Source organism: Muscardinus avellanarius, assembly GCF_963383645.1.
Source record: "Muscardinus avellanarius genome assembly, chromosome: 11".
Taxonomy (NCBI): domain Eukaryota; kingdom Metazoa; phylum Chordata; class Mammalia; order Rodentia; family Gliridae; genus Muscardinus; species Muscardinus avellanarius.
The window spans coordinates 105,508,808-105,520,047 of NC_137797.1; the positions used below are offsets into that span (position 1 = coordinate 105,508,808).

General features: G+C 43.3%; 1 protein-coding gene across 1 annotated transcript; it reads right to left on the reverse strand.

Moving 5' to 3' along the window:
* Positions 1-208: 208 nt before the first annotated feature.
* Positions 209-3,834, reverse strand: MGP (matrix Gla protein). Its single transcript, XM_080706699.1, has 4 exons — positions 3,717-3,834; positions 2,302-2,334; positions 918-993; positions 209-517 (listed from the first exon to the last, which is right to left on the reverse strand). The coding sequence occupies exons 1-4, from the start codon at positions 3,775-3,777 to the stop codon at positions 376-378; spliced, it is 312 nt and encodes a 103-aa protein (XP_080562825.1). The 5' UTR covers positions 3,778-3,834; the 3' UTR covers positions 209-375.
* Between the last annotated feature and the right edge of the window lie 7,406 nt (positions 3,835-11,240).

Here is an 11,240-nt window from a genome sequence, read left to right on the forward strand (position 1 = left end):
ATAAATCGTAGTCAGGAGTGTGCCTTCTTAAGGTTCATTCCTTCTTTCGCTAGACAAAGGATTAAGAGACCATTTATACTTGGTTAGTTGGGTTGTGGCCTTAAGCATCTCAGCATTTTCCCAGAAGAAATCAGATACACAAAATGAAGGTATCAAACCAGATGTTTATTGTATATAGTCACATATCTTAACGCACTGTACTCTGTTACTTATCCAGCCGGGGCAGGAAGGAGGGCTGAGCCAATCAGGTGACTGTGTAGAAAACAAGCATCGCGTATGTGCCTCTATATGTCAGTAATGCTACTTCAAGGGGGGACCGAAAACCAGGCTTCAGACTCCAGAACAAAAGAGATGCTTATTTTTCTTCCCTCCTCCTTATTTGGCCCCTCGACGCTGCCTAAAATAGCGATTGTAGGCCGCATTGTATCCGTAAAGCAGGGCATAGCGTTCGCAAAGTTTATAGTCGTCGCAGGCCTCACGATTGATCTCATAGGCAGGCTTGGTGCGTTCCCGGACCCTAGAAAGTGGAAAGAGAGGCCAAGATTGAGAAGCATAAGGAAAATGGGAAAATAAGAAAAAAAGAATGCATAAGGAAATTTTGGGGAAAGCCCTTTTCCTAGTATTCCAGTATTACGAGATATTTGAAGAACATGGAAGGAAGGTGAAATAATTTTGATTTTTCTTTTAATTAAAATGTCAGTTTTCTTTCTATCCTCCTCCCCCTTCTCCCCTCTCTCCTTTATGAGTCACAAAATAGTAGTCTAAAATTTTTGGTTATTTTCTGGATATTGCCTTGAAATTCTTCGATTTCAAGACATAACTAGAAATGATCTATGATAACCCATTTCTCCGCCGCCATCCGGCTGCTACGCTGGGAGAGACGAGGAATTCTTTCTTCGTGGAATCCTGCTACCCACCTCTCCTGGGCCTTGGCTCTCCATCTTTGCTGAGGGGACATAAAGGTGTTAGCATTTCTCCTGTTAATGAAGGGACCTGAGAACAGAAAACAAACAATGCAGTTTTAGAAAACCAATAGCTGGCTGGGCGTGGAGGCGCACGCTTGTCATCCCCGGGCTTGGGAGGCGGAGACAGGAGGATGGTGCTGGTTCGAAGCCAGCCGCGTGTGCTGGCTTAAGAGACCCTGTTTCCAAATAAAAATATAAAAATAGGTCTGGGAGTGTAGCCCGGAGGTAGAAGGGCTTCCAGGAACCCCAGTACCACCAAAAAAAAAAAAAAAAAAAAAGAAAAAAAAAAGAAAAAAAAGAAAAAATCAATAGCTGAACATGTTTCTGTGGACTTTTCTGGCACAAACATATTTGAAAGCTCATTAATTGATTACATTTTATGGAACCAGAAATAGACAAAAATTAAACAAGAAGAGGAGGAAGATTTCATAGACTGATGTAAAGAAAAAGAATAACCCATGTGTCTTGGACTTGTCACACAGACCACAGGCACTTCTTTTTCCCCCTGTCTTTGGGCTAGCCCCTTAATACTTTTGGGGTAATTTTCACTGTGTGTTTTTAATTTCTTTGAGGAAAATATCTTTCTTTCCTAATGACTTACAGGGCATAACTTAGATTACCAGTACACGAACAGCTTAAATGCTGTAAAAACAATGAACAAATTAGCCGAGAGAGCGATAGTCCCTTTCCTCCCACACGGTCCTTGTAAGGCAAATCCTCAGCAGTGCTCAGCTCCAAGCTGACGCCTGCGGTCTCCGCCCGCCTTGGTCCCCCTTTCTCAGTTTTGCCATTTCTCTTCATTTTCCATGAGTGTGGTTCGTGTGGTGCCCAGTTGAAATTTCCAAATGGGATCTTATGGTTCCTAAGTATGTTGAGTGCATTTAAAATATCATATTATACTACTTCAAGCTTTAAACATGGCTCATTTGGTGGTTTTTTACAGTCATTGAATATTCACAAATTTACTCTAGTTTTCCAAAGAGGCCTTCCCTTTCCTGCTTTCTATATGTCTTACCACTTTATCTGAAAAATTTCAGTTCCCCTTCTTTCTTTCTTTCTTTCTTTCTTTCTTTCTTTCTTTCTGAGTCTGGGGATGGAACCCCGGGGGCATTTGACCTCTGAGCTACACCCCCTGCCCTATTTTTTATTCTTTATTTTGAAACAGGGTCTCACTGAGTTGCGGAGGGCTTCACTAAGTAGCTGAGGCTGTCCGCGAACCATGATCGTCTAGTCTCAGCCTCCCGAATGCTGGGATTACAAGGGTCCGCCACCACGCCTGGCCTGAGAGTCTTCTAAATGCAGGAGATTTAAATAAGGAAGACAAATATTCACTTACTAATTTCATAGGATTCCATGCTTTCGTGAGATTCTGAAATAAAACAAAAATTGTTATATAGCTATTTATCGTACACTGCAGTCATGTGAATACAGTGGTGGGAGGAAAGTAAAAAAGATGTGAACAATCTGTTTGGCAGTGTGGTTATTACAAACTTCAGGAACTGAGGGTTTGTGGATCGCGTCTGTGAACCGTCCCTGTGAATAGCCCCACACTGTTCATCTGATGTCGAAGGAGGGAGAGGCCAGTTTGGGCTAAAATTTCTCGAGGCTGTATGAGGTTTTCAGAAAGAAAAATAAGAGCTTTAAAGTGCTGCACAGGTCTCTGGGGAGCCTTCTTTTCTGATTTATTTGGGGCTTGTTGGAGAAGAGGATTGAGGAAGTTGCTAGAAGTTATAGAAAACAGCCAGGCCCCTCCAGGCGAGAGTGCCGCGGGGTCCTTGCTGCGCTTGGCTTCATCAGCGCAGGTTTCTGAGAGGTTCCAAATGCCTCTTAAGGACTTGTGTTAAACTGGCGGCCGCAGAAACCGCTGGATCCAGCTGACGGCTCATAACGGGCACGGAGCCAGCACAGAGCAGAGTCTAAGCACACGTTTCTTCTTTCTACTGCCCTGAAAGGGGATAAATTTGAGAAGCAGCAGCTTATCTATGTAAGCAAGCGAGTCTGCAAGGAAAGTTAAAAAGCGGTGACAAAAATCACATCCTCCTCTACAGAAAACTTGAGAATAATTTTAAGAGTGGAGAATGATTTGGGTCGTTAATGGGATTTTTAACTTAAGACAGCCGAAATATCTGGGTAACCGAAGCAGAATTCGTAAAGAGCTTAGCTTAAAAATTCCTTTTGTAGTCTTCAAACAAACACAGAGTTAATAATATATAGATACCAGAAAAAAGTTAATTTTTGACTTATGAGATCAGTTTCCCCAGAATTCTTTAAATGCAGCACTTCATTTTAAAAACAAATCCACTGAACAAACACATTTGGGGAGTTTATGACATTGTCCTGAACAATGGGCTATATACTACAGGGTTATACTTAGTGTTTCCCATGATTTTCTTAAAGGTAAATGATTCAACCAATATCCTTAACCCATCAATAGCAAGGCTTGGACATATACCCTTACAAATGAGGGTGCAGGGGCGGGGGATTTCATAGCTTCTTCCTGAAACGTCTGAGGTTTCTAGGTGCCCAGAGACTTACCACTGGAAAGGACTCGCTGGTAATTTGCTTATGAGCATCTGGATATTAACAATATAAAAAAAGGGCTTAATAGAACTGCTCAGTGCCCACGGAGACCTGGAAAAGTGAAATTCATAGCACTCTGAGACAAAGGGAGGGGAGGGAAGGAGAGAAGGAGGGAGGAAAGTAGAAGTAAACAGGAAAACCAGAGAAGAGATGGGGAGAAGGGCTTCTCACCATAACACAGAGTTGTCACCGCGAGGGCAGCCAAGGTGGAGAGAAGCAGGATGCTCTTCATGGTCTCTGGGGTGGGTCTTGGCGAGTCTCAAGTCTTGCAGCCACTGTAGGCAGAAACTCCTACAGGCTGTACGGCAGAAGCTGAGGGTTTTTATAAGAGCCAGAGCAGCTGCAAGGGGAGGGTCCAGTGGTACGCGGCGGGAAAAGGTGGGGTTGGGTTGGCACCAAAGGAGCACTGGGATTTTTCCCAAATATTCATTCCTTCCAGATAGTATCTACCCGGAGTGGGCGGTTTCCCCGCGCCCTTGGCTCTGGCTGGGCTACAGCAGGATGCTTCCCTGGTGCAGAAATTGTGACCGCGCTATGTTGGGGGCCCAGGGAGAGGGGAGCTGCCACAAACAAGGTTGCCTTTCTAGAGCCTTCTCTGATCTGCCCTCCTGGCCCCGGCTGCTCGTCTTTGGGGTTTGATCCACAGACAGAGCCCTGGTGTTCTGCTGACTCCCCAGATGGATTAAGGCGAGGTCCTGGAGGAGAAAGAGCCTCATTTCCTAGGCTGGTTACAATTTAGACATCATTGCAATAGGGCTGGATTTTAGTCCTAGACCAGCCGGGTGATCTGCGCCACTGACATCTGTCCCAAGAGTTCCGCAGGCTTGAGATGTCCAGACTCCATCCTTTGTTGCTGTCTTCTAACTTGCTTATCCAGTTTGGTGACATTAGCCCAAACCTGTACCCTAAAGCCCTCTTGGGCTGGTATCCTTGATCCAGAAAGCGCAGGGAGGACAAGAAGGTAGGCATGGACTTGCTAATTGACAGATTCAATGGGTTTTTTAGTGAGTGGCAGAGGAGATGCCAGGCACTGAGCTGGGTGCCCTGTGGGCGCTAGTGACAGGGAGACTTCCCCTGGGAGTAAGTAATTGCTTTCAAGGATGCACTTTGCTCTTGGCTGTAAGGCATCCGCACACACGTGAACTTTCACTACACCCTGTGGCCAGGTGGAGAGCTGTTTCTTTTCTTACAGGAGGATTTCAATTCAGATGCCTCTGGTTATCTTGTAGATCTCCCTGTCTTTTTCTTTGGTTAATCACTTAAACCTCTGTTCTCCCTTACGCATCTCTGTCTCCTGGAAACCCAGAGTCTTTTCTGCAGAATGGCAAGCCTGAGTCTCAGAGGAGGAGATTGTGAACAAGCCACAGCCTCCAGACCTCTGGCTCTCAGGTAGAACAGCAAAAGGGCTGGGCTGTGAGTGGGTGGTTGGACTTACCAGTTTGATTTATCTCAAGGAGCAGTGATGGACCTCTAGGTGGAGTTTCATAGTTCCTTTTTATCTTAGTGAGAGAGAGTTTCCCTGCCACCTCCCCTCCCTATGAAAGGCTTTTACAGATACTGAAGTATTCCCTGTTAAAACCAGAGAGCTCAATTAAAATCTGGAGCAGTCCTGAGGAATCAATAAAAATTCAGATTTTTCCCTCCAAATTTTTTCATGTGAAGACAGAGAATCTTGGTAATAAAAATCTTTCAGAAGACCTCAGAAGAAGACACACTGTACGTTCACCCCGGATAGATTCAACCATCACAATTTGCACTATTCAGACTGGTGGTTCTTTTTCTTTTTAAAACCACAAACAACTCTCAGAGTTGTTTCTGTGTCCTTTTTCCAAGAGGAATCACCCAAATCACTATATTCTCACTATATTCTCAGCGAGTAATTAAAGGGCAGGAGCTGAGCCGGGGCGTGATGGCGCACATGTCTGTAATCCCAGTTCTTGGGAGGTGGAGACAGGATAGCAGGTTCAAGGACTGCCTGAACAATGTAGCGAAACTCTCAGCAACCTAGCCAGGTCTTGTTTCAAAACAAAAATATAAAGACAAGTGCTATTGAGTTAGGAGGATGACGGAAGACAAACTTAGAGGCGACAGCAAATATATGAGGTGGTAATATGATGGGCGGTTTTCAAAGGTGGCAGGCACCTACTCGTGTGATTGGCAATCAGTAACCCGGGCTACAGGAGTCACAGAACAACTCAGATCTCCTATTCTGCTTTCTCCCAGGAGGCAAAGAAAAGCATGAGCATGTTGGCCAAGGTCAGAAATAGCCCATAATTTTAGTTATCCATCCATCTCTACTTCCGTCCAGCCGTCTTCACTGGGCTCACTGTTTATGGGGACTCAGGAGCGTCTCTGTCTCCAGAGCATCCAGGACGGCACTGAGGGCAAGCTCAGAGAATTTCACATTCAGGTTGAGAATGGAAGGGAAGAAAGGCTGACTGGCTGCCAGAAATGACTGCTTCCCTGAGAAACACATTTGTTGGAGAAAATGCCAAAAGAGTTCTTCTCTTCCATATCATCTCTGTGGCTAAAATAATGGCACAAAAATAATAAGGTAAATGTATTCCTCTCCCAGTTCTAATCTCTCTCTGTCCATGCTTATGCTTTTTTCTGACTACTCTCTTTCAGACGATTAGGCTCTTTGTCTCTCTGAGAAATTTTTCTGGCTCCAGTCTGATATATATATTTTTTGATGTTCCATGAAATTGAGCTTTATTTACAGAATGTTAGTTTTTATGAGTTCATGTTGTTGTTGTTGTTATTATTGTTATTGTTATTATTATTAATTTTACTGGCAGGACTAAAACCCTTACCTCTGTCAGTAAAGGAAAAAAGCAAATGAGAAAAGAGTTAGGAAGCGATGGCCAGAAGATGGACACAGAAGCACTTTCTAGGATTTCAAAGTACAATGAACGGAACAGGAAGAAATCTCACTGACCTCATGGGATGCTGGTGACCTCTCAGGCCCATTCATTCAAGGGAGTGCCTAGAATTGATTCTAAGCTTCCCTTTTCTTTCCTTTTCTCTTTTCTTTCTTTCTTTCTTTCTTTCTTTCTTTCTTTCTTTCTTTCTTTCTTTCTTTCTTTTTTCTTTCTTTCTGTCTTTCTTCTTTCTTTCTTTCTGCAGTACTGGGGATGGAACCTAGGGTCATTCTACTTCTGAGCTACACCACCAGCCCTAATGTTAATTCTTAACCTTGAAACAGGGTCTCACTGAGTTGCAGAGGCCTCACTAAGTAGCTGAGGCTGTCCGCAGACCACGATCCTCCTCTCTCAGCCTCCCAGATGCTGAGATGACAAGCGTGCGCCACCACATCTGGCTGTCTCCCATTTCTTAATTGACATAGTTTCCCAGGCATAAAATCCTTCATTCCTTTCCCTAATGTGTCTTAAGAAAATACATGAAATAAATAAACTAACTTAAAATAAATGCTTGTCAAATTCAGGCACGGATGAAGTTATCTGGGGGACCCTGGGCAGAAACGTCAAGGGAAAGGCTCAATTAATGAAGCTCCTGACTGTGAGTGGTTAATATTTTATTTTACTTTGTTTCCATATAGATTATCTATCCGCTTTTTTTCTTGTCACTAAAGACTTAAAAAAACACTTTTTTTTAAAAGGCAGTGCTAAGGCCGGGCGTGGTGGCGCTCACTTGTCATCCCCGCGCTTGGGAGGCTGAGACAGGAGGATCGCGCAGGTTCGAAGACAGCCGCGCGCTGGCTTAGGAGACCCTGTTTCCAAATAAAAATATAAAATAGGTCTGGGAGTGTAGCCCGGAGGTAGAAGGGTTTCCAGGAACCCCAGTACCACCAAAATAAATAAATAAATAAATAAATAAATAAATAAATGGCAGTGCTAGCAGGGTGTGGTGGTTCATGCTTGTAATCCTCGTGCTTGGGAGGCTGAGACAGGAGGATCGCACAGGTTGAAGCCAGCCTCAACTATTTAGTGAGGCTCTCAGCAACTTAGTGAGACCATGTTTCCAAATAAAATATTAAAAAAATATGTCTGGGAGTGTAGCCTGGAGGTAGAAAAGCCCCTGGGTTCCACCCCCAGTACCACCACCAAAAAAAAAAAAAAAAAAAAAAAAAAAAAAAAAAAAAAAAAAGAAAAGAAAAGAAAAGAAAAAAGAAAAAGTAAAAAAAGGTAGTGCTACTTTGGACAGTGTTATCCCATGTGTTAAAGGCTGGGTCCTCAGGGTGGTGCTATTGGGAGCTGGTGGAAGCTTTAAGAGGCGGGGCCTAGTGAGAGTCTTAGGTCACTGGGAGTTTCTCTTGCAGGAGATTGTGGGGTCCCTGGCCTTCCTCTGTCTTTTTCTTCCCTGGTTGAAGATGTGATAATTTGCTCCACCATGCATTTCTGCCATGATGTGCTGCTTCCCCATAAACCCAAAGCAACAGGACCAATTGATCATAAAGTAGGACCTCCACAACTGTGAGCCAAAACAAACCTTTTTCCTTTATAAGTTGACTATCTCAGGTATTTAGTTATAGGCATGGGAAGCTGACTTAAATGGATAGTGAATATTAAATAAGAATTATACAGCTATCCAAATAATATTATCATGTGTCAAGTACCTGCTATATATTAGTTACTCTGATAATCACTTTTTAATGCATTGTGTCATTTACTTTTCATAATTATCCTAGAAACTGAATATAATTACCCATATTTAATATTTAAGGAAACGGAGACCTGAAGAAGTTCACCAGTTTATTCAAGGTAACACAGCAACTATAGGCAAAGGCAGGATTTAAACAGAGGGCTGTTTGAGGGAAAAGAATATGCTTTTAATCACTGATTCCACCATGCAATATTTCCCAAGTTTCTAACCTGCATAGGTAATTTTGTGATTGTGTCTACAGGGTTTCTTGAGTCCCTAGTTTCAGGGCTAAAAAAATTATATATATATATTTATAATTTTAAATTTATGTTTTTATATGTTTATGTTTAAAATGATCATTTTAATGCCATCTGCAGTAGGACAACAGAAATAAAACTCTTACATATTGCTACTTAAGCCCAGAAGGTTAAATCATTTTTAAAAACAAAGAAAGTGATGAATTTAATATTGGATCCCAAGTCTTTCATTTTTTTATATTCAGCACTCGGCACATTAATTTGTCTTCCCAAACAGATTCCAGATAAAATATGTTAGCTTTCCAAAAACCTTTCAGCTCACTTCAGGAATCACCAGGTTTCACCCCAATCTCTGAGTTCATCTTTGCTGGCTGGACACTAATTTTGGATCGGTCTATTAACAGTGCTGTCCCCCCAGTACCTCTAAAGCCAATTTCTACAGCTACTTAGACCTCAGGAAAAATTGGAAATCTAAGTTCAATTTCCAAAATGCTCCTTCAACTCAAAGCAGAACAGAGAGCACCTTCCATGTCTCCAGTCTTGGCTAGAAATAAAAATCAGGATCCTTTTTCTGGATGAACTCTGGGGAACTTCACCCATGTCGGAGAGGGAAAGCACCCTTTTTTTGTGTGTGTGTGGTGGTGGTACTGGGGTTCCTGGAAGCCCTTCTACCTCCGGGCTACACTCCCAGACCTATTTTATACTTTTTTTAAAAATTTGGAAACAGGGTCTCCTAAGCCAGCGTGGCTGACTTCGAACCTGCATGATCCTCCTGTCTACGCCTCCCAAGTGCGGGGATTACAAGCGTGCGCCACCACGCCCGGCTGGAAAGCACCCTTTTATCTCTATTTTACTTTCCTTCCGTGCTCTGCCATATCCTCATAGTCTTAGAGGACTATTATCCCTCTCATAGTCCATTATTATTCCATTTTACCAAGATAAAAGTTGTCCATTCTAAGTTCAGAAATTCACAATGCCAAGGAATGGAGCCAAGTTATGTATAGGAATCAAAAGAAAAGTTGGGAACTAGCAGAAACTGGAGTCTTTTTTTGTGTGTGTGTGTGTATGGTAGTGGGGATGGAACTCAGGGGCATTCTACCTCCAAACTACACCCCCAGCCCTATTTTTAATTCTTTATTTTTGAAACAGATTCTCACGGAGTTGCAAAGGGCCTCACTAAGTAAGTGAGGCTGGCTGCAGCCTCCCAAATGCTGGGATGACAAGCGTGTGCCACCACGCCTGGCAGAAACGGGAGTCTTAAGGATGGGATTGATGGGGGGTGGGGTGTGAGGTGGATGACGTGCTGTCTCCACAGCTGAGATGGAGCCAGAGGGGAAGTGCGTTTGCCATTTGAGGAGATGGGGAGGGAAGGAGAGGAGGTCAGCTTCACTACCAGATTATGGCGCATAGGAACTTGAGAGAGAAGTTATGAGTTGCAAAGTTGTTTCAAGGAAGATGAAATAGCACTTTCAACAACAGATTGTGATAGAAAGAAATTAATATAATTAACATATTAATTATAATATAATTATTATATTGGCAGGACTTTAATAATTATAATATAATGATATTATAACTATAATTCTATCACTCTAAATATAATAATGACAAAACATTAGTTATTCAAAGAAGGTAAAAATAGTTTGGTGTCTTTTAAAGTTGAAATGAGAGTGAAAAAATACTCTTCTTTGGAATCCTTCAGCCAGAGGTATGTATCAGAATGAACCTTATGTCTCATCTGAGGGTACTTTCTAAATGAAAATTTAAACCTTTCTGAAGGCGATTTTGGCTTTTGGAAATGGATGAACTGGAAGAAAATCTGGTAGCTGCATGAATCAGGTCTACCAAATCCTCCCTGTCTTCTAGCCTGAATCTACTTCACCTATTTTTTTTTTCCTCCCTGCAGTACTGGGGTTGGAACACAGGGGCATTCTACCTCCGAGCTATACTCTCATCCGTATTTTTTATTCTTTGTTTTGAAACAAGGTCTCACTAAGTTGCAGAGGGCCTCACTAAGTAGCCGAGGCTGTTCGTGAACCCATGATTCTCTTGTCTCAGCCTCCCAAGTACTGGGATTGTAAACGTGCTCCACCGCACTCAGCTCCATCACCTATTTTTGAAAAATATACTCTCAGATGTGGAAGCTAGAGAGAAATTGGGACAGAAGAAGAGACCTCAGACAAAAGAGGAGAAATCTTAGTAGAGTGACGGAGGGGACCTTAGAGAGGGAGGCTGGAGTGGGGAAGGAGTCTGGGTGAGGGAAACCCTTCAATGCACAAGGTGTACAAACAAGGTCATCAACGCTGGTCACAGTGCTGTGCTCGGGGAGGTGGAGGGAGCTCACCCAGGGCTGTGTGCTTGTGTGCCTTTGTCACGCTGAACTTCCATGTGATGTGTGATTATAATGCTCCAGGAAAAGAAAGTTTAGGAAATGAAGTATACTTTTATTGGTGCGTCATAATTACACCTCAGGATGAGCTTTTGAGTGATGGGATTTGAGTGCATGCACACAGCGCTTGGACCTCTCAAACCGAAACCTGAACCACACAACAACCAAAGTCAGGGAAGGGAGCGGCAGCGTATTTCACTCCAAGTGGGTGCTCTCCCCGTTGTCTGGGTGCCTCCTCAGATAGACAGTCACCATCTAAGCTGGGTGGGATGCCGAAGAGAGACTGCAGGAAGGAAACGCCCCGCTGGCTAAGGGATTTTTTTTTTCCCCATTTGTTACTGGGGATGAAACCCAGGGCCTCACTAAGTAGTCGAGGCTGTCCGAGAACCGCGATCCTCCTGTCTCAGCCTCCCGAATGCTGGGATTACCAGTGCGCACACCACGCCT

Excerpts from the sequence above, each read along its gene's own strand:
- MGP (XM_080706699.1), bottom strand. The coding sequence starts at position 3,777 with ATGAAGAGCATCCTGCTTCTCTCCACCTTGGCTGCCCTCGCGGTGACA. Across the intron at positions 2,335-3,716 it reads GGTGACAACTCTGTGTTATG|AATCTCACGAAAGCATGGAA; the intron begins GTGAGAAGCCCT and ends GTTTTATTTCAG. Across the intron at positions 994-2,301 it reads CATGGAATCCTATGAAATTA|GTCCCTTCATTAACAGGAGA; the intron begins GTAAGTGAATAT and ends TTCTGTTCTCAG.